The 21,894-nt window shown below is 38.1% G+C and overlaps 1 protein-coding gene across 5 annotated transcripts; it reads right to left on the reverse strand.

Annotated features, from left to right (window-relative positions):
• Window positions 1-287: 287 nt before the first annotated feature.
• On the reverse strand, window positions 288-20,105 carry LOC129759517 (uncharacterized). Of its 5 annotated transcripts, XM_055756989.1 has the most exons (8): window positions 19,209-20,101; window positions 15,407-15,755; window positions 15,012-15,032; window positions 14,651-14,887; window positions 4,604-4,798; window positions 4,480-4,520; window positions 3,405-3,426; window positions 2,197-2,340 (listed from the first exon to the last, which is right to left on the reverse strand). In XM_055756989.1, exons 1-8 carry the CDS (start codon window positions 19,622-19,624, stop codon window positions 2,332-2,334), a joined length of 1,290 nt encoding a protein of 429 aa, XP_055612964.1. In that variant the 5' UTR covers window positions 19,625-20,101; the 3' UTR covers window positions 2,197-2,331. The 5 variants fall into 5 exon arrangements, with proteins under 5 accessions (XP_055612961.1, XP_055612960.1, XP_055612962.1 ...); XM_055756986.1 differs by lacking the exon at window positions 3,405-3,426 and having other exon boundaries at window positions 288-2,340; window positions 14,666-14,887; window positions 19,209-20,093; XM_055756985.1 differs by lacking the exon at window positions 3,405-3,426 and having other exon boundaries at window positions 288-2,340; window positions 19,209-20,093.
• Between the last annotated feature and the right edge of the window lie 1,789 nt (window positions 20,106-21,894).

Below are 21,894 nucleotides of genomic sequence, written 5' to 3' on the forward strand. Positions count from 1 at the left end.
AAACATTCCACGGCACACGTAAAGCCTACAAGGCCGTTTTTCTTTTCTTCCTTCACGATCTACAATCAAATGTGGCACGACGTTCCTCAACGAGCTTGTTTGTTTTTTTCGTAATCTTCGCGAAAACTCATTCACAATTTCCATTATATGTAGTGTGTTGAGCGCCAAATCATTTCAAAATAAATTTCCCCTGTGAATTTTTCACTCCCTCGAGTGTTGCTTTTCTTACCATTACGGTTCTTTTTTCAGTGATTATATTGTTTGTTCAATTTTCTTTTGTTTTACTATGTTGCAATTTATTGTATAATTTCAAATTCAACCGTTTGCTCAAGAATATATACGGCTTGTTTTTTTTGGATGTTTATACTGTTTCCACATTTTACTGGTTTTTCAAATTCAAGTTCGAAAATATCGTTTACTGTTCCGGTCACTGATTGAAAGAAGTTATGGGGGAGATTGATTTCGATTTGGACTAATCTAGAGTTGGAGTTCATAACTTTTCCTTGTGTTTATAGTATGATAATACGAGTAATATTTGCTATTCTTGATTGGCATCGCTGAGTGACACCGTTTTGCCTGCCTTTTTTGAGAGTTCTAAAAATGTAATAAAATTCATTTTACATTTGTTTAAATTTTTACTAAAGTTAAAAATCAATAGATGGGAAACAAAATTAAGATTGCACAACATATTCAAAATGTTTTCAATATAGGAAATAGTAGGTATAATAGGAATCAACGTATCAACAGAGATTTTAGGCAATCCTTTCGATTTGTTCTTCTATACCTATAGCTTCATTACCGCAGCACCTTTAAACAATAATGGTCGCCACTCACTTGAGAAGTAAGCACGAAACAAGCCTGCAGCAATCGTTTGGTTTACCCTTACAAAATACCGAAGCAATTCAAGCCTCAAAAAACACGCTTTCTGATCTACAGAATGGTAATATGTTTTGTATTTTAATCGATTATAGTTCTCAAACCACAAGCATTTTATTGGTGCTCAGGTAAAAATGGACTGATTTTGGGTAGCTTCATAAACTTGCCATTGTTTCAAAAAAGCTTTCGAATATATATTGTGTGGTAGGTGTAGATAACTTCGGGTTTTGGTTTTTTTTGTTGTTCAATATGCACATTATTCATTTGATCAATGCTGTTATTGTTTCAAATAGTTGTGTGTAGTTACGTGTTTTTTGAGTTATATATTTTGTATGTTGTAGATACTTGAAATTGAAGCACAATTTTTATTTTGTTAATATTAAGGATCACATTAATTCAAAGTTTCAGTGTAGTTGGTTTTTGTTTGTTCTGTGAATGGATTGGTTTTTTATTTTTTATTTAAATATATAAATAATTATTCTCTTACGCAGCTAGATAACTAAACTATGTACCTTACTACTACTATCATTACATCCAGTCAATCCGTTTCCTAGGTTTTTTAAGACTATTGATCTTATTGTGTATCGCGTCCTATTCGATTTCGGCTTTTGCTCCCGCGAGTCGAAGTTAAATCTTTCTATTTATTACGCTCTATTTGTAACCGCGGTTAACGCTCTGTTGTTGTTCGTATCATTAAGGGGAGCAATACTGTTAGGGCGAAGAGCTGACTCGTGGAAGCCATTTTGTTTTTTGCCTTCGTCGATCGCAATCGGAACGACGACACCGCTCGTTGCCAGCTTATTCTCAACCGTGGGCGTGGCCGGCGCCGATTTGGATTTGTGCGAATGTGTAGGTGTTGTGAGCTCGGCGGCAAGAGAAGCATGCCCAAAGGAAGATGGAGGCCGGATGGCAGAAGTTCGTTTTGGTGAGGGCGTGGCAGCCATCTTGGGACTACTGGGAAGATGACCCAGACTACCGTTCACCGTGGGAGTACGGATCGAAGATTTGAGCACTTTGGCGGTGGTGGCGCTGCCATTGGCAGGGGGAGAGGAAGGCGGGGAACTTGGCCCCGATCCGGCTTTAACGTGGGATGGCACGTGGCCAATCAGGGTGGTACGGACGGTTTTCAGGGGTGAACCGTTGTGTAGGGATGGTGTGGAGATGTTGTGGGGACTGCTAAGGTTGCCATTCGAGGCCGCTAGGGAAGATCGTTTCTGGCTGATTGAGAGGCCTCCGTTCTGGCCGGAGCTCTTTACCGATGATAGCTGAGCGTAGACCGATGATATTTGGGTTTTGGGCTTCAGATGTGATGAGGTTCGGCTAGCGCTGGATGTCGATGAGGATGATGCTGTTGTGTGAGTTCCTCCTGCTGTAGACGTGTGATGGCCATGATGGTGATGCTGATGGTTCGCGGATCGGAGACCGTTGCGGTGAGGCGGATTCGACGCTGGCAGCTCATTGCGACTGTGGATTGAAAGGAAATAGCTTAGAAATATTTATTTAAAAAAAAACTTGCGAAAATTCATGCATTCACAATACAATTTATATTTGATCGATTTTTTTTGATAATGCACCTAGGTTTATTAAAAATAGAGTTTAAAAAACTCTTTTTGGCATCTATCAGAAAACTGTTAATTTGGAATGCAAAGTGTTGTATCAGTATGGTTTTAAAGGAAAACAGGATTTTTTGTAAAGTTGGTGAACACTTAAAAGCGTGTTAGTTACACTAATTTTTTCTTAAATAAGTTTATAAAACATGTTTTGTTAAACTTCATTGTTATGAGTTTTTTTTAACGTACAGTTTGCGAATAAAAGCTTAAAAAAAATCGGCCCAAAAGTTGTACGTTTACATGATTTTTCTAATTCATAAACTATTGAAAATTCAAACAAGTAGTTGAAAATGAAGCCATTAAGACCAAATTTATGCAAATCAGGCTTTGGCTATATTTATAAAGTTTTCATTTTAAGGACCCATTTTTTTTAGATTGGACCTTTAAAAAAGTTGCGTTGTCATAAATGTATCGCTTTACCCGAAAACGGACAGAAGATAAACTTACAACGTTAGCAAATTAAACGCCGAAATGTATGCAAAAACACAATTATTCATACTGTTGTTCGTGAATGTTCCTTATAAACATGAATGTTTATGGGTTGAGTTGAGATGATGTGAATTTCTATCGGTTATTTACCTGATTTAACTAGCAACGGATAGCATGAAATTACAGGTAATGTAAATATATTTACTCATTTACTTCAAACGAGGATTAAACTTGGTGGGTTGAAGGAACAAAATTTTCTACTTTTCTACATTAATGAGCAAACAACGGAATAACAAATTGGATCACCGACTTTGATCGTGGTTGAAGTCTTGTCCTCCCAGCTAGCCAGACCCAAAAATAATCCTTTTTTCACCGGGGAACGGGACAAGAGTCCAGCACGATTGGTCGGTTGTGCAATAAATGCAGCACGCAGATGACATTGATGGCACAGAGCAACACCAAGGAAAGAACAAGATCGCAAAGATATACCTGTCCACATTGCTGTTGTAGCCTGGAGTAGGTGAAGCACGTGTTTCAATTTCGTTTTTTGAGGTTATGGATAAGCAGTTTGGTTCCAGCAGCGATGATCGAAGAGGCGCCAGTAGCGGATTCCGATCCAATGATGGTCGTAGTTTTTGTATTTTTTTACAAGGATTAGCCGCGGGATGAGTTTTGGGAGGAAGCGTGCGATGAGGCGATTTAGTTAGCAGTTGATTAGTGTTGTTAGGTGATAGGTGAGGTGCGCGATGTTCGGAGAAGGTTTTTCATGAACGATCATGACCACGTGGAGAAAATCAAATGCATGAATTACGTGATCCGGGTTTATATTTGTTGGAAGCAAGCAGCATGAAGGTATTAAAATTATGTAAAATTAGATGTGAGATAATATTTTAAAGTTGAGACATGTCGTTAAAAACATAAATCAAGTAACGCTTAGATAAATTAACTGAACAAGAAATGAAACAAAATCATCGCAAAGATTGGTATTGACAAACAAAGATTGATAATAACTATATAACAGAAAATTTCGAGTCGCAATAAGTTTCAACTGTAACACGATCAGGGTTGATCCAAAGAAGGGTCTTAAAATTGAAACAGAACGATTGGTGGAATCGCGTAAAGTCGAGTTAACTCCATCCAAGTCAATGCAATTAGAACGAGGGGTGAGAAAACGATTGAACAAATCCGCGCGTGACAGGTAGGCTTTTAAATTACACATGGAACGATAAATCCTGTCAAAGATTAGCCGCAAATCTTGTGCCGACCGTTGCACGAGTCTGAATTCGAAACCGGGAGAGCTACGAATCGGGAAAAAATCAGCCACAAACAACGGTCGGCGATACAGTCTCATTAGCACAGCTCTAATGAATTCGAAAAGTTTTATTGAAAAGTTAAAACCCAAAGAAATACATAGCCAAAAGAAGGAAAAATAAATAAAAAATAATTCGTTAAAAGAGATGTTAAAAAATCACGATTGAGTAAATGAATAAGAGAAAAACAATTTGATACTAATTGAAAATCGATAAAAAAAACGTGTAATAAGCAGAACATGTAAGAAGCTTACCTCGCTAATCCTTCCTGTCCGCCAAACGATAGTGGCCTCAACTGAAATTTCGTGAAAGAGCAAAAAATTATCAGAACATTTTTTTTGATTTTTTGACAATTTCAAATAACTAAAATCCTCTTACCCTCTCAGTCTGGGTGGCTGTATCGATGACGACGGTTGTCTTCTCGGCGCCGCCGCCCGTCTCTGTCGATTCCGTGGGAGATCCGCCGTTGGCTGCGGGTAATAGGCCTGCCTGTAGTTTTTCCCGCTCGGCTTCGTACTTTTCGATCAGGTTCTGCTGCTGCCGGATGGTGCGATCCTTGGCGGTGATTTCACCCTGGGAATCGGGATTTTTTGGTATTGGGTGAATTCGTCAGAATATTGCAGAACAATTGATTCGAAGGTAACAATTTTGCTAAAGATCTATTTCAAAGTTACAAAATATTTGATATTGGAAAACTCGAGAATAAATAAACGAAAAAAGTTTTAAGAAAGACTAGGCTAATTTTAAAGGGAGTATTGTCACATGAGTAAAAGATAAATGTTTTCAAAACTAAAAGTCCTTAAAAACAATTTGGAATAAAAGGCATTTCACTAATCACTAATCACTAATCGTACTGCCACAGCCAGAACTTATGTCTGAGTCCCGAAGAATAAAACAAATTTGTTATTATTCTTCTTGTCTTTCATCATGCTTTTAATTATGTTAACATGAAAACATTAATATAATTAAAAAACATGAAATGGTCGGGCCTACTGTGGAGCAGAGAACGCAGAGACATCAGGAACAAGGAGAAAGAAGAAGCGTGGACCACCAGTACCATACGCTCCGAGACAATTTGGAATAAAAGGCATTTTATGAAAAAGAAAAATAATTAGGGTAATCACGCATTAATAGTTTTAAAAGTATTCTTTTGAACAAGTCAAGTTAACCCTTTAAAAACTGTATTAATTTACTATATTGATATTTTTTGCAGGATAGCCTCTTAGTTTAACACACAGAAAACTTTAAGTTGCCAATATCGAAAGGTTTTCTAATTGAATTTTTAACCAGTGCTGTGCATTGCTTTTCTATTAACGTCTTTTCTCATTAATTTTTGATCGTTTTTAGTCATTTTTTGTAATTTTTTTATCGTAGTTTTGGCGCGTTTAGAACGTTTAGAGCCTTTTTTGTGATGTATTTTTGTGATCGTTATTTTTATAATATTTGTAATTTTTGTCATTTTACACCTTTTATCTTTAGATCAGGCCTGTCAAACCGGTGGTCGGCCTGGTCGATTCGGCCCGCGTAGCCTCGTCTTAAATTTTCACAAAATTCCCTACTACATAGAAGTACGCTGACTTTCCTGCCACACAGTATTAAAAAGATTTTGTTTTGCTACGAGAGGAAATAATATTATTTTTGGAAATAAAAGGTGAACCTGTTGAACATTTTCAAGCAGAGGACTGGGTTCAGGATTTGGCATTAGACGTTGATCTCACTGGCCACCTGCAAGATTTGAACTTAAAGCTTGAAGGGGAAACAAAAATCATAACTGCTTATGATGAAAACGAGATTTGCAGAGAGGCGCCAGAAGGACATCGAAGAAGAGGCAGACCCAGAAACTCGTGGCGGCGAAGCCTAGCCGCTGCAATCCGAACTGTCGACGAGAAACTTGACTGGCACCAGGTGAAGACGCTGGCTCCAGATTGTCAACAGTGGAGGTCTTTTACCACGGCCCAATGCACCGGAGGATCGGTGCGGGATCATTAAGTAAGTAAGTAAGCTTATGATGATGTAAAAAACTTTCTAGCGAAATTACGGTTATGGATCAACCAAATTTCCAAAGAAAACCATGTGCACTTCTCTACATGTAAAGAACTGAAAAGATCAAATGGGGTTGCATAATTTGGTAAATACGTACTTCACCAAGACTCGTTAGGGGGCATCCATAAATTACGTAACGCTCTTAGGGGGGGGGAGGGGGTAAGCTCGAGCGTTACGAATTGTGACATAGGGGAGAGGGGGAGGTACGCTCATCGTTACGTAACGATTTTTTTCTTCAAATTTTTTCATGCATGTCGTGCAAATTTTGCAGAATGATTTGCAAACCACAATCAGTTTAAAATTTGTAAGCTGATTGAAACTGGTTTGTATCCTTTCCTCTTCAAAGATTCTGAGATAGACTCCTTGAAATGTGTATTGAATATACGTGAAATAACCGTTGGAAAACATTTACCCCCAAGAACTCTATTTAGTCTTAAGACGGAAATTTAACTATTTTTTGTCAATTAGTTAAAAAAATGCAATTTTGATTATTCCGACGAATATTTCTAAGTGGAGTATATTTTGCATAAAAAGTTATGCTCCTTGAACAAAATATAGTAAACAAGATACCTACATCATCAGTTAACAAGCACAGCACAACTCGTAATAAGACAATCTATTCATTTTATCAGAGAGTTACCTTCAATGAGTGCTAAGAAACGATTTGGATAGATAGTATTTCCGTTTCGAGATCGATTATAACATTTTACAGAAATTTTTTTTTTACTTTCGAAAATCAGTATTTAAAAACATGAGAAGATGAAGGGGGGGGGGGGTAATTATCAGCGTTACGTAATTTTCATAGGGGGATACGTTGAAGCGTTACGATTTGTGACATACGGGGGAGAGGGGGTCGAAAAAGTGCATTTTTTGCGTTACGTAATTTATGGATGCCGCCTTACTAGATGCATTCAAAAGCCGTTTTTGTAACTTTAATTCATACGAGCAAGAATTTTCGTTGTTTCTATCTCCATTTTCGCTTGCTCCTAAAAATGCTGCTGATAATTTGCAACTAGAGCTGATAGAGCTGCAGTGCGATTCTTTATTAAAAGCGTAATACATTGAAGTGGCTGTACCAAAATTTTATTTGCCTGAACGTTACGGAAATTTGTTGCCAGAATTCTTGCTATGTTTGCAAGTAGCTATCTATTTGAGCAGTTTTTTTCCATAATGAAAGCTACAAAAACTTCAATCGTTCAAGATTATCTAATAAAAAATTATTATCAATAATGAAAGTGTCAGTAACAAATAAACGTCAACCTGATATCAAAACAATAGATATAATGCATTATAACAGTGGTTTTCAAACTATTTTCCTTCACCGCCCCCTTTTGCTAAATTTTTGAGCTCAACGCCCCCTGAGCAAATTTTTTTAAAATCTTTAGAAAAAATGTATTGGGTCGTTAAAAAACCATAAATTTTGGACATTTTATTGTAGTATAATTTGAAAAGGTTCAATGGAGCACATATAAAAAGTGTTATAATTAACTTCAGAAGACTGAAAAGACAACACATTATATATCAACTGTAGAGCATAACAAAACTTAAAATTCCATCAAAATAAATTGCCTCAATCCTCGAGAAAAAAAAAATGAAAAATATAAAATTCCCAGGACAAATTCTTAAATTTGGAAAAAAATTATAATAAAACGCCTATCAGAACTTTGGTAAAAAAAATCTTTTCCAATAAATATTGTTCGCAAAACAAGCACTGTTCATTCGGTGGAATAGCATCAAAAATATAATGCATAGTTTGATTTCTTGATAAAGTATTTTTTCATGAGCAAAGATTCGAATGAATGATAAATTTCAAATAAAATTAAAGAGAAAGGAAATTTCAGACATCTATTTTTGAAAATTGTAGATGAAAATTTAAAAACTGTTTTAGGTTTAGCAGTCTTATTGGTCTAAAAATTGCACATAGGTTCCATCAAATGGATTCGGACAATTTTAGTTAAAAATCGAATAACTATTGATGTTTAATCATGAAAAATTGCAGAATTTCAATTTTTTTTCAATTGATTTAAAAATTGACAAATATCAACTTAAGCATTGCCACCCAAAATTTATGCTTTTGAGTATAACCCAAAATAACTTACAAAACCATACCAATATACAGAAATCGTATACGGAATCTCACAAGAAAAAATGTGTCTGTTTTGAAACCTGCGAAGGCGAAATCACATAAATCTGTTAACTTATGGATATTTTTGTAATTAACCTGGTTTCAGAGTTTGGTTTGTTTTCAGAGTTCTTCAAAGTCGTTTCATTGTTGGGCGTTGGACGTACGTCATTCAAATTCTCAGTTATTCTGTAGTTTGAGAAAATGAAAATTTTAAAATGAACCCACCGCCCCCCTGAGCCCTTTCAACGTCCCCAAATTTCAAAGCTGCTCTCACCGCCCCCCCCTAAAAGCTCGGTAGGGACCACTTTGAAAACCACTGCATTATAATATAAGAATGTTAAACATTAAAAGTTTACTTAAAAATTTAACGCATTAATTTCATTCCAAGTTTATAGTATCTAATCTCCGCAAAACTAATATGTTATGTTTTCTAACTGATTTTGGCTGCGGCCCTCTACGTCATACAAAATTTTTAATGCGGCCCGCACACTTAAACGAGTTTGACATGCCTGCTTTAAATACTTTATGTATTTTATGACTTTTTTTGGGAATTAGAAAATTTTTAAGTTTTCGTCACTTTTGAGTACTTGATAATTTTTAAATTATTTTTTATTGCTAATTTAATTCATCACCTGTATATAAAATTAGTTAAAAGATTAACAAAAACTGGCCGAGAGCAAATTAAGCGAGTTCCCTATCCAAAATAAGACTCGTTTTCATTCGGCAGTGGAAGGGTAAGAGAATGAAAACGAACAAGAATGTGGTGCGCAAGATAATGTTCGCAAGGAGAGAGACTCCCTAAAGAGAGAGACTACACAAAGGGCTTGTGCAAATTTGATGATTCCACGACGATTGTTTGATTCTATCCTCGCCCACACACTATACAAACATATTTCACACGAACACAAACGATTGCTGGCGAAAACAGCAACAACAAAAATCCCCTCTACCCCGGCTGGGGATGAGTAAATGGCCTAATTTTTGTACAAACAGCACCATACACCATGCCACAGAGGTTGGATTGTACAAAATATTTCGAGTCCGACCAAATCATCACATTTTGTACAAATGTGGTCTAGTCTATTGCCCGCTTTACGCAAACCGTTTGCGCGCTCATTTGAGCAATGCCATACACGATGCAAATCGTGTTCACATCGACAGAATATCATCGAATTTCTTAGCATTTGTGCAAATGTGGTGTAGTCTAAGGTCCGTTTTAGAAATGCGTGTTCCGTAATATTTTGCCAAAATCTGCAGCAGAAATTGTGGAAGGCCGCCATAAATTGTGAACAGGAGCAGGTTTGCCAATTTTTTTTTTTCATAATTCAGCGACATGAGAAATAAAAATCAGGAAATGTGGTTTAACGGAAATTTTGGTCGAAGAGCACCTTTTTTGGTTGTCAGTCCACATTTTGATCTCCACCAATGTCTTTAATGCAGTTCCGTACTACCCATTTTCCATCATCTTCACAAAAATCAGGTAAAATCAGGCTTGTTTCAAAAAAATCAGGCAAATTCTCAAAAATCAGGAACAATAGCAACTTTGGACAGGCGTATGAAACTCGACACGATTACTTTATAAAACGTATGACCGACATCAATTTGTAAGTGTTAGTCAGGGATAGGCCGTGAAGAGAATCTCGTGTGTCTCTCTTCAGCCACAAATTGTGGCGGTCTTCCAAGTTCCACAACTAGTGGCTTGTGGGAGTCTTCCACAATTTGTGCCGAAAAAACGAGAGAGAATTGACAATTCAATTATTTGTGCCTTAACACGTTCGTTCATAGGACCCATATTTGGGTGACGGGTGTATTCCCTGGGAGGCCTCGTCACCTCTTTCTCAAGTAAGCGGCTTAATTCAGCCACACGTTGCAAACCTTGAAGTTTGAAGTTCTCTCTCTTACACGGAAAATAATAAAAAGGTTAAATTTACCGTGACAGCAATGTGAACGCTCGTGAAAGCCAAAAAGGTAACTTCTACCTCTTCGAGGTGAAACTCACCTCACAGCGAGGTAAAATTACCTGAATCGAGGTTGGAAAAAAGGTACAATTCACAGAGAAAAAAGGTGAATCCAAAAAAGGTAAATCTTACCTCGTAGCGAGCTGAAGTTCACCTGAATTGAGCTCAATAAAAAAGTAAAATTCACCTAGAAAAAAGATAAATCCAAATAAGGTAAAACTTTCCTCGTAGCGAGGGGAAATTGACCTGGATTGAGCTAAACAAAACGGTACAATTCATCTAGAAAAAAAGTTACTATTTGCTGAATCCGTTTTTAGAGGTTAAGCTGTTTTGTCGTTCAGAAGGGAAGTTTTGTTTCGTGCCAATATGAGAAAATCGGAACAGAATGGTGTTCTGTGAAAGTGTTTTCTTAGACATCATTTAGTTGTGCTGGTTCTCGTCATAATATTTTGCTTTTGTTTCAGATCGGCCCAGCTTCGAGGTGTATTACACGTCATCCTCCAGATATCATTCCGGAAAAGCCGGACCTGACCGGATTAGTCGAACGGATAAGGGCATGAATGCGTTAACGAATTGCCACGAGCCTGGCGAAAAAAGGACTTACCTCAATATAACGCGAAATTTGTTTGTATCGTGTGTGGACGAGCATAGACTCAAACAACCGTTGTGGAATTATCGCATTTTGTACAAATGTGGTGTAGTCTATGACCCGCTTTACTCAAACCGTTTGCGCGCTCAATTGAGCAATGCCGTACACGCTGCAACTCGTGCTCACAGCGACAGAATTTCATCGTATTTGCACAGTGCAGTCTATGGCCCGCTTAAAGCCTGCTTTAGGGTTGGGTGTTCCGTAATATTTTGCCAAAATCTCTCTCGTTTCTGCAGCACACATTGTGGAAGACCGCCATAAACAGGACAGGAGCAGGGTTGCCTATATTTTTTCCATAATTTAGGCTTATTTCCAAAAATCAGATAAATCCTGAAAAATCAAGCACAATGGCAACATTGGACAGGAGTATGGCACGTGTGTCTCTTCAGCCACAATTTGTGGCAGTCTTCCACAACTTGTGGCTTATAAGAGTCTTCCACAAATTGTGACGGCCTTCCATATTTTTTGCCGAAAAAACGAAAAAGATTGTGGCAATTCTATAACTTGTGCCTTAACACGTTTGCCGCCATGGGACCCATATTCGGGTGACGGGTGTATTTCTTGGGAGGCCTCGTCCACATCAAAAGCGTGTGACGCTCTCTTACTCAAGTAAGCCGCTTAGTTTAGCCACACGTTGCAAATCTTGAAGTTTAAAGTTCTTTCTCTCTCTCCTAACTTATTCGCTCCGAGAATTTCTTTGGGCCAGTTCACGGTGAAAAAAGACAAGGTTGGCTACGCCCACGAGTAAACAGCTCGTTTGAATGTAAACAAGTGACGTCATTGCTATCTTCGAACAGTGTACAAGGCAAAAGCTTTGCGCGCGTAAGATAGTGCCGCATTCACTAAGGCTCACTAGATGGATAGCAATGACGTCATTATCAGGAATATATCACCTTACACCGTTCACCGTGGGCCCAGCTAGTAAAACCACTGACCATACTGACTGGACACTCGATTTCGTATTCTGGATAATTTTTTCAATAGTACGCAATATCGATTCCAGAGTGCGTATCGATCGATTTGAAGAAATGCTATCCCAGTTAGGAAATGCCACCCAACTTTTAAAAAACAGGCAATTTTTACGATAAAATCGGGCTAAACAGGTACATTTTTCCTACAGGGTATTTTTTGTCGAATTTTTCAGGTTCGCCACCTGCCTTCGGTATTACGAACCTATAAAATCTGACAAAAAAAATTAGACAGAAAATGATTGAATTTTTGTTTTAAGTGTCATGTCAGTGTGATCAGTGGTAAAACTACAAAAATCAGCGTGCATGGCGACGAACGTGCACTCAGCCGAAAAGGACACGTTAAATTCACCTATATTTTCACGTAGGCACTCATTACGTGAATTTTTTCTTGGTTTACATGAAGCACGTAGAAGCTAATAAGAAATCACTTAATCCTTACGTGAAATTCCTATAGTTGTCATGCTTTCAAAACAAAGTCACGTTTGATATACGTGAAATTCCAGTGAACAGCCAATCACAAACGGGTTTGTTGAATTCTATGTGATGCTCACTTAGCTCTGAATGGATCATTTGCATAAAATCTATGTGAAAGAACAAAGGTACCCAATATGGCACGCGTGATTACAAGTGCTATCGAATTTTATAAAGAGAAGTTTTTTTTGCGATGGAGAAGCTGTATTTTCGTAAGTAGTTATAATATTATTCTTTGGTTGTTGTTTATATATTTTGCCATTTCAACAGGATGCGGAATTGGAGCAGCTGGGATGATCAACCAACCGCTATATGAAGCCTGATTAAATACAATTTTTTCGAAGACTTTGTGATGTGAAGTGTGAAGAAATGTTAAGTGGAGTTAAATTGTCAATATTTAAGTATAACTAAAAAAATATTGTGATGTGATATTAATTCAGGTAAATAAAATCTTTTCTCTGAATAAATTAGCTTTCATTTCATTGATGCGAAACCAACACAATACGTTCATATTTTAATTAACTATACGTGAAAAGAATGCAGTAGATCGAATCCTTATTCGCATCCGATCTATGTTATTTTCACGTACGCCTCACCAACAATTATTATGAAAATTACGTGAAATCTGCTTGCTGCGCGAGTTCTGTTTGCTGCCTGAAATTCACGTAGATTTCATATGATTTTCATGGTGGCAAAAATCTATGTACATTTTCACGTAGCGTTCAAGTGAAAAGTTTTTTCGGTGTGGTAAAAGAGAGAGATTGTGTTTTGAGTCGTGCTCAGGGTTGCCAACATTTTTTTTTTCAAAAATCAGGGAACTGGTGAAACTAAAATCAGGCAAAATCAGACTACGGTAAAGTAACGGAAATTTCGCTCAAAGTGATGACCTTTTTTTTGGTCATCGCTCCTTATTTTCAATCTCACATGTGTTGTGAGCCCACTTGGTTGAATAATTGTACTCAATCGAAGCAATCGAAAGATTTCCTTCAATTCCCTTTTTTCAATAAGAATTCAAGGGAATCTTTCAATCGCTTTGATTCAGTCACATTTCCGCTTTTTCACTTCAGCAATGGTACCTTATCCAGTTCTTTACTACCCATGGCTCATCACATTCGCAAAAATAAGGCTTATAAGGTTGTCAGGCTGAGCCTCGAAAAATCAGCCAAATCCTGAAAAATCAGGTACATTGGCATGTGTGGCGTGCTAGATATAGACGGATCTAAGATCGTTCTGAAAGCGGTTGGGGATAGAGAATATGATTTCTCAACAGGTGTTCACGGGTAGTCCATACCGGGACTTTGTATTCAAGTGTTTTTAAAGAGGGCCCAATAATTTGTTTTGAGCAGATGGCGAGGAGGTGTTACTTGGTCGAGAGTTTCTGCGCAGAAGGTCTTCGAACCGAATTAAGATATAGATTACTGAAAACCAAATGTAAACAGACACTAGGCTTAATGGACTTGAAAACCCTATGCCAAATGAATTTGTACCTAGGATCAAGGAATATCGAACACAATTGTTCCGGATAAGTTTTTCAATGTGCTATAAAGTCGCAAATACCGCGTTTGGTATGCAATTCAAACTTGCCATATGTAAAATTAGACAAAGCTGCTATTCAGCTTGTTAACTTTCCAGTTAAATATTTCTTGATCATAAATATTTCTTGATCAACATTTTTGATGAAATTTCAGTGAAGGGAATAAATCAACATATTAAAATATTCATGGTTTTCTCTATCACTAATGATTTGATGATTTATTATGTCCAAGAAACAAAAAGGAAATAAATCTGGGGAAAGATTAATTATAACGGCAACCAATAAAAATGAAAAGCACCTCAACATGATACTATCGGTTTGAAAAGTCAAAGTCATAACTCAAATTAAACATCAACTACCTGTTGGCTCCAAATTTCATGGCTTCAAATTTCAAGTGACAAACATTTAAATAGATACCGTCAAAGTTTGAAAAATACTGAGCGATAGACTTGTGTGTGTGTGTTTTTTAAGTGGATTCGATCTGACTGAGCTTTCTTCTAGAAACCAATTTTATGAAACAAATTTTAAATTGACAATAAAGAAAGCTCCACCAAATCAATCATGTATCTGGAAGCTTAGGAGTAACTCATCCAGCAATAGAACTTAGCGCAGGGATACCAACTTAAGAACTAAAACTAATGTATAGGGAAACAGGAAATTGAACGTGCAAATACCTGAAGGTAAACCACCTGTCTTCTGAGATCCGCCAGCTCCTGGCGCTGGTCCTCGAGTAGGGCCAAGGCCACCACTCCGGACTCCTTGATGAGGGTGTTCTCCTGCTGCTTGCTGTCGACGGTGGCCGGAATAAGTCCGTCCCCGGCCAGAGTTCCACCATTGGCAGCAGCAGGTGCAGTAGCAGTGGTAGTGAAGAATTGCCCATTATTATTCTCAAATGGGTTGAGAGTATCGGTCTGGCGTTGTGGAAGAAAGATAGGGGAAAAATTGTTATTCATTTAATAAAAAAATTAAGTGTGAAATACATAATTGAGACAACTTTGGGACACACAACTTAAAAGCATAGAACATAAAACCTACCATCATCAAATTTTCTTCATCCTGGAGACATATTTGAACACAGTGCGTTGATTTTTTTTTTGGTAAATCAACGAACGTGTGGGTGCATATAGGACGCAACATAGAACGGAAGGGTTACACACAACGGGATCGGGAGTAAGGGGGTTGAAGAACATATGAAAATAAAATTAAAAAGAGAAAACATTCAACTATTACAAACTCATGAATCTTTATACGGAACCTAAAACTGCACAGAAAACACGAAAGAAAAATTAATTGAAATATTAATCACAATGTGAAGTCCTTTAACCGAAGGAATCAACAGAAGCTGTAACAGTGGACAATTTTACCATGCTTGAGATCAAGTCTATGGTCTTCTTCTAGAATAATTTGGAGTTGAATATCCTCATAATTACCTCCTGTAGAATACGGCGTAACCGAACCAGTTGCTTCTTGAAGTGTACAACGTCCTGGAGCATCGAGTTGCGCAGGGATTTGTCCAGCAGGGTCAGATCTTCGGCCGAATTAGTGGCTGTCGAAGCCGAATCCGTCATGCTGCCGCAGAAGCTTCCATTGCTGGTGATGTTGTTGTTGTTGAACTGGTTCAGGGTGGCCGTTTTGTACGAAGCCGACAGGGCCGTCCGTCGCGGGAGACTGTCCATCGAGCGAGGGCTTTCCGATCCGGCGGTGCCGCAATTTGTCGGGGTGGCATTGTTTTGCAGCCGCCGGGTCAGCAACCGAGTCGCTCGAGCAGGAAGTTGAGATCTGCAAGAAGACGGAAGTAGAGGAAAAATTGTTAACATTTCTCTCAAGAAAATAACCATCTAAAACAGATAAGACGATAATAGACGAACCTAGAGTAAACCCCATCTAGTCACACGAAACGCATTCGTGATAACTATTCATGAAACTGTTGAAGCTAGAGAAAAACGCTAGAGAATCAATCAGTTTTTCGAGGCCAACCCCCGGTGCCAATGACATGGTTCGGTAGTTTCGTCAACCGATAGAAGAAAAAAAGTAAAAGGTCGCTGCTTGGCAATTCTGTGCTACTATATTAAGTTTTCGCAACACCAATAGAACTACGACCTAGCGTATAGAAGCGGAAATGTCTTGTGCTTTTTTCATCATCACATTTACGAGAAGACAAATGAAGCGCACAAGAAATAAAGCGCCAAACAACGCGGCACTTATGCGACAACCGAAAATCAATAAAAGTATACACTATTTGTAGAATGCAGAGTGCTACTAAGTGGGTACGCTGTTTATGTTGATCTGGGTGTTTAAGTAGGTTTTGAAGAACGAATTTGCATTGGGATCAAAGTTTTTAAAATTTAAACCATTTTTGTCTTCCTTGTCATTAGTGACGTTGATTTCAATTTTCACGTCTTAACGTACTTTTTTTCGATTGCATAGTGTGAAAAAAATGTGAGGAATTGAGGGTAACACAGCTATTTCTCCATTTTCCGAGGCATACGGTGGCCCAAACAGCCTTCATTTGATTCCTCAGGAAAAATTACTCAAGAAAAGTCTCATTTAGATCACAATTTCCAAGTCCTAACTAGTTTTTTCTGAATTAATTAAAAAAATGTAGGGAAATTGAGGGTAAAATAGCCATATATAACTAAATTTTCCAATGAGTGTGGTGGCTCAAACAGCCATCATTTGATTCGTCAGAAAAAAACACACAAGATAAGTTTGTTTTGCTTCACAATTTTAAAGTCCTTACATGCTTTCTCTGAACTATTTGAAACATTTAAGGGATTGCGAAAAATCGAACACAAACATGGACGTCAGTAAAATTTTATGTTTCTTTGAAGAGATCTAAATTCTACATACTTAAGAATAAAGCGTACACCTTTCAAGGAGCTAGCATCTTACTAATGCTCACATCACCCGCCTACAGTAAGAGTACTATGTATGCCGTGACTAGGACTCGATCTCATGACCTCTGTCTTAGAAAAAGTTAATGTTATCCTCTAAGCCACGGTCTGCGGCCTATGGTAAAACAGTCATAACTCCCCTTTTTCAAAGTGTGCGATTTATTCGATTTTTCGGAAAGATCACACAAGATAGGTCTCATTTGGTTCAAAACTTTCAAGTCCGAACCAAGGTTGCCGAAATCACAGAAAAATCTATAATTTCACAGATTTTTGAGCCAATCTTCATCACAGAATCTGTGTCTCAGACCACAGAATTTTAGAAATATTCACAGGTTTCACAGAATTTTGAAATTTTTGTATAATTACCTTTAAATGGGAAAAATATTATAAAACTAATCATGTTGATTTATCTTTTTTAAGCAAAATATATAAAAAGCAATTTGACATGACTTTTTAATGAAATTAAAAAGTATCACAGAAAACCGTCACAGAATTTTTGGGTTAAATCACAGAAAGTCAGAATATTTTTTTCGTTAAAACACAGAATTTTTTTCGACAATCTTGGTCCGAACCTTCTTTTTTCTGAAATAATTGAAAAATGTAGGGGAGTTGAGGATAAAATCTACTAAACCATGCCAATTTGGTTCCATTCGCTTGATTAGATTTTGAGTTATGTGCAAAATTGTAAGGAAGCCCTCCTTCCCCCTTCATATCAACCCACTGAAAATAGGGAGGAGTGTAAATTTATTATAGGAATATTTCTTGTGCCCAAGTACTCTCCCATGCGAAATTTGGTACCATTTGCTTGATCGGTTCTCGAGTTATGTAAACATACGTCTTTTGTTTGGGAAGACCCCCTCCCCCTTCTTATGATATAAAAGGGTCTCTATATGAACCTTTCCTGGCCTCCAATACTGCCAATTTTCACGCAAATCGGCTCAGTAGTTTCCAAGTCTATAGAGAACAGACAGACAGAAATCCATTTTAAATATATGGATAAGAGTTTTCATTCATTAAAGTGGGAAGCGTCTATCAAAACAATCCGTCTATTTTGTAAAGACTTCTTGGAAAATTCAATAAATCATCTCAGTATGTCAAAACGCTTCCGTTTATCAATTTTTAACAAAAATCCTTCGAGGACTGTAAAAATTTTGTCAAATTTTTGTTAATTTTGTATGGGAGCCCTCCCGTTTTTGGATTCGGCGGGGTTTAAAAGTATTATGTGTACCATTCCCGGTCTTCAAAACGGCAACACTCCAAATCATGCTGATCGGTTTAGTAGTTTTCAAAAAAATTTCAAAATGTGTAAAATTTTTGTTAATTTTATATGACAGCACCCCAAATTCGTAGGGGTTTATAAGTATTAAAGAAACCATTTCTGGTCTTGAAAACGGCTACATACCAAATTTCACGTTTATCGGTTCAGTAGCTTGCGAAAATTGTTCAAAATGTGTCAAATTTTTGACAATTTTGTATGGGAGCCTCACCCCCTGTCTGGTATTGTAGGGATTTTAAAGTATTAAAGAAACCATTTCCGGTCTTGAAAACGGCTGCACACCAAATTTGACGTCGATCAGTTCAGTAGCCTCCGATTTTTTTTTCAAAATGTGTCAATTTTTTGGTATTTTTGTATGGGAGCCCCTCCCTCTCCCATTTTCTGGATTCGAACCAGAAATTTGAAAGTATTATAGAAACCATTTCCGGTCTCGATGACGGCTTCACCAAATTTCACGTCGATCGACTGAGTAGTTTCCGAAGATTGTTCGAATTGTGTCATACTTTTATTAATTTTGTATAGGACCACCCCGCTCTTTTAAGTCGGAACGGTTTCAAAGTATTTTAGAAACCATCTTCGACCCCAACAACTTTTGCATACCAAATTTCACATTGATCGGTTCAGTAGTTTTCGAGTATATATTGGACAGACAGACAGACAGAAAAAATATATAGCATAGTGATTACCCAGCGTGCTGAAAATAGAGGGATAGGATCGCAGGCTAGGGAAATTCAGTTCTTTAGATGTTTGTGAACTTCGGTACTATGCCTCGTGCCATTGAGAAAGATTTAAAAACGGTTATCAAGTTACAAGCGTATCTTTAAAGAATTCAAAAATCAGATAAAAGCGTACATAAATTTCGTAACACGTTCTTCGACGATCGTAGATAAACTATGTAAAAAAAGGAGCCCAAAAGTTGCTCCTTATGGAACACTACATGTCTCGTCGGTAGAACTGATCTGAATATTATATTTAGATCTCTATAACGCATAAGTATAAGCCAACAGAAAGTTGCATAAACACAAAAGTACCTAGCATAACAAGAAGCCACCATCCGATTACCTTGCACTGATTGAATTTACCGCCATGGTAGAACTGTTATCCGCAAGCGGTCGCGAAGGGCTTCGAGGGAATGCGTATTGCCGTTGGCTGCCGCCGGGGGAAGACCCTACATTTGCACTTAGGCTCCGGATTCTGTTTGGCGAAGGAGAGAGCGTACTTCGAGAACTGGCCATCGTAGATGGTGGCACCGTCAGTCTCTGGGGTTCACTAAAAGCACCGGTAGAAGGTGCCGGCATCGTTGTCGACGTCGAAGCAAGGATTGCTCTCGATGGAAGCTGACTATTGTGTGGGTGGTGCCGCGGAAGAAGGGGTGAGTTGGATCGGGAACGTCCCGGCTGTATGAACATATTTTCCGACGTTTGCAGATCCGTTTTGACCCGCCGAGCCCCGATGGGGGAGCGTGATTGTATTTCCATGGCTTGCAGGCACTAATCGAATTAGGGCAATTTTCTCCGGCTAAGTACTAGTAATAACAATATTTGTTGCGATCGCCTTTTCCGATTACACCACTTGTTGTTGGTTATCATCACCGTGGCGCTAGCATGGCACTGACGAATGAATGTTCTTGGCGTGTTGATAACGTTTAGATGCAAGCAGGTGTAGGTATGCGAATGTATTGATTAATGTTTGACTGAACTGATAAGAAGGCGTTTCGCCCGCCTAATCTAGGCCGATAACGAATTGGTCTAGGAGCGGTGGGAAGCACTTTGGAACGATTAGTCACTCGCGTTATTGGTAAAGAATTGCGAAAAGAGGCACTTTCAACTGTTTAGAACTACAGCAGATTTTAGCAGAAATCAGTTCAACTTTTTCCAAAATATCCTATCTATGTGCTATGTGGCTAGTAAAATGGTGCAACGATATCAACAGGGCAAAATTTTCCTCGCTACTGATTTTGCGAAAACGGAAGAAAATATATCCTGCTCGTCGGTAATTTCCCACCGCAGATTGTGGTGAGCGAATTTCCATCACCGAGAGAGAGAACTTCCAGCAATGGATGGAATGGTAGAAGAGAATCCTTTTCGACCACTTTGTGACGAAAGCAAGCAGACGATTTGTAACAATCGTTCCCTTGAAATAATAACTGGGTCGCACGGTTGTTTGTAGATTTTAAATTTTTTTGTTTCAATCTAACATTCAAAAATTTGAAAAATTTCAAAAACTCACTTTGGTAATTTTTCATCAATTTCTAGTCTAGCTGATACTAGGTTGCAATTCATGGGAGTCTCACTTTTGGGAGGTGAAATTACCACCTGTGATGATTCTATCGGCATCGATGTTCCAGCAAAAAAAATGCTTTCGCCTTGTAAACAGCACTTCAGTTCAGAGTCAGAGTGTTGTTAGCGAAAGAGAGCGAAAACTGTTCCAGCCATGCGCAGTTCAAGTCCGAAACATGCCAAATATTGTTGTTTTGCCTCACACTAGGGAGGACCGAACATTTCGAACTCGTTTACAATTTGAATGAATTTATGGTGTGGGAGCCGGTTAAAAGCTTTCCCACATATAACTTAGCCGAAACATGACCCTAGTTTCTGCAGTCCCAAGCAATAATGTAATGTTGTCCTGGTCCTGATTGTTGTTCGGGGTTCTATTATCTGGGACGACTTTTTCGCTTCAGTTTTGTATCCCTCTATGGAATAGAGGAAGTAGTTGGCGGAATCGGTAGTACAATTCTGATCGATATGATGTCATCTCCAGACTTGAAGCACGAGAGGATTTATGGCACGAACCTCACTTAAATGGTTGGTAAGTTTTTTGAATGTTTAAATTTTTTTATTAAAATAGGGGGAATTATTCACTAAATTTTATTAAAATATAGAGTTACAGATTGAAAAACGACATCATTTTTCGACCAATCAAACCGAAATCAACAAGTTTGTAAATGGACTCAATATCAGCGAAGCGCATCGCTTAGTTTTTATAAGCAAAATTTGACGGGCCTCTCGTCGGTCGATTTGATCAACCAAAATTGGTCGGTCCGAAACAAAACGATCACCCGAGAAAGACAGAATCTTGTTTTTGCCTAATCTGATCATGCTCTGATTCGGGGCGTTCGGTGTTGTGATTGTTTTACCATTTTTAACAGATCACTGAAACTGCACCTGGTCAGTAACACCAGTCAAAACGAAAGCAAAAGTGTTTCAAACTAAGCCCAGGCACTAGGCCAATCACGCTTGGTGAAATATGATATGTGTTGTCTCTGTTGAGTATAATGGTAGTTTAATGTCTTTTTCGTTACCAGATCGTAAATCTATCTCTCCAACGACCTTTTTTTTTATTGCTGTTTGAAACGGTTAAAACTTTGACCCAGGTATAATAGAACCGTTTTCCAAGTGTGATACCACTGGTTGCACTTTAACCGGCTTGATGACAACAGACTTAAAAGACTTCTCCGATTGACTGTGCAACTCTCTGCAACTTTCCGCATCTCAACTATTTAGGAAGAATAACACTGCCGTGGATACAAAAAAAAAAAACGTAAATAACAATGATAATTTCGACAAACACAATTTATTGCAAAGCTAAAGAAGAAAAAAAATCGATTAGTGCACCGCGTACTCAAAGAAAAATCAGCGCTCGTTACGATCCGTTAAGCTTCGGATTTCCACATGCCTTTTAGCCTCGGCGAAGCTTGCAGTTCAGCTCGCTCATATCCAAAGTTGAGGCAGACACACATTGCGAGTTG

Source organism: Uranotaenia lowii, unplaced genomic scaffold (genome assembly GCF_029784155.1).
Source record: "Uranotaenia lowii strain MFRU-FL unplaced genomic scaffold, ASM2978415v1 HiC_scaffold_178, whole genome shotgun sequence".
Classification (NCBI taxonomy): domain Eukaryota; kingdom Metazoa; phylum Arthropoda; class Insecta; order Diptera; family Culicidae; genus Uranotaenia; species Uranotaenia lowii.

Bases quoted from the DNA above. Each gene is read 5' to 3' on its own strand.
- LOC129759517 (XM_055756985.1), bottom strand. From the start codon at position 19,624: ATGGAAATACAATCACGCTCCCCCATCGGGGCTCGGCGGGTCAAAACG. The intron at 15,756-19,208 runs GTAATCGGATGG...GTCTTCTTGCAG, and splicing joins GTAAATTCAATCAGTGCAAG to ATCTCAACTTCCTGCTCGAG. The intron at 4,799-14,650 runs GTATTTGCACGT...CCCGATTCCCAG, and splicing joins GACAGGTGGTTTACCTTCAG to GGTGAAATCACCGCCAAGGA.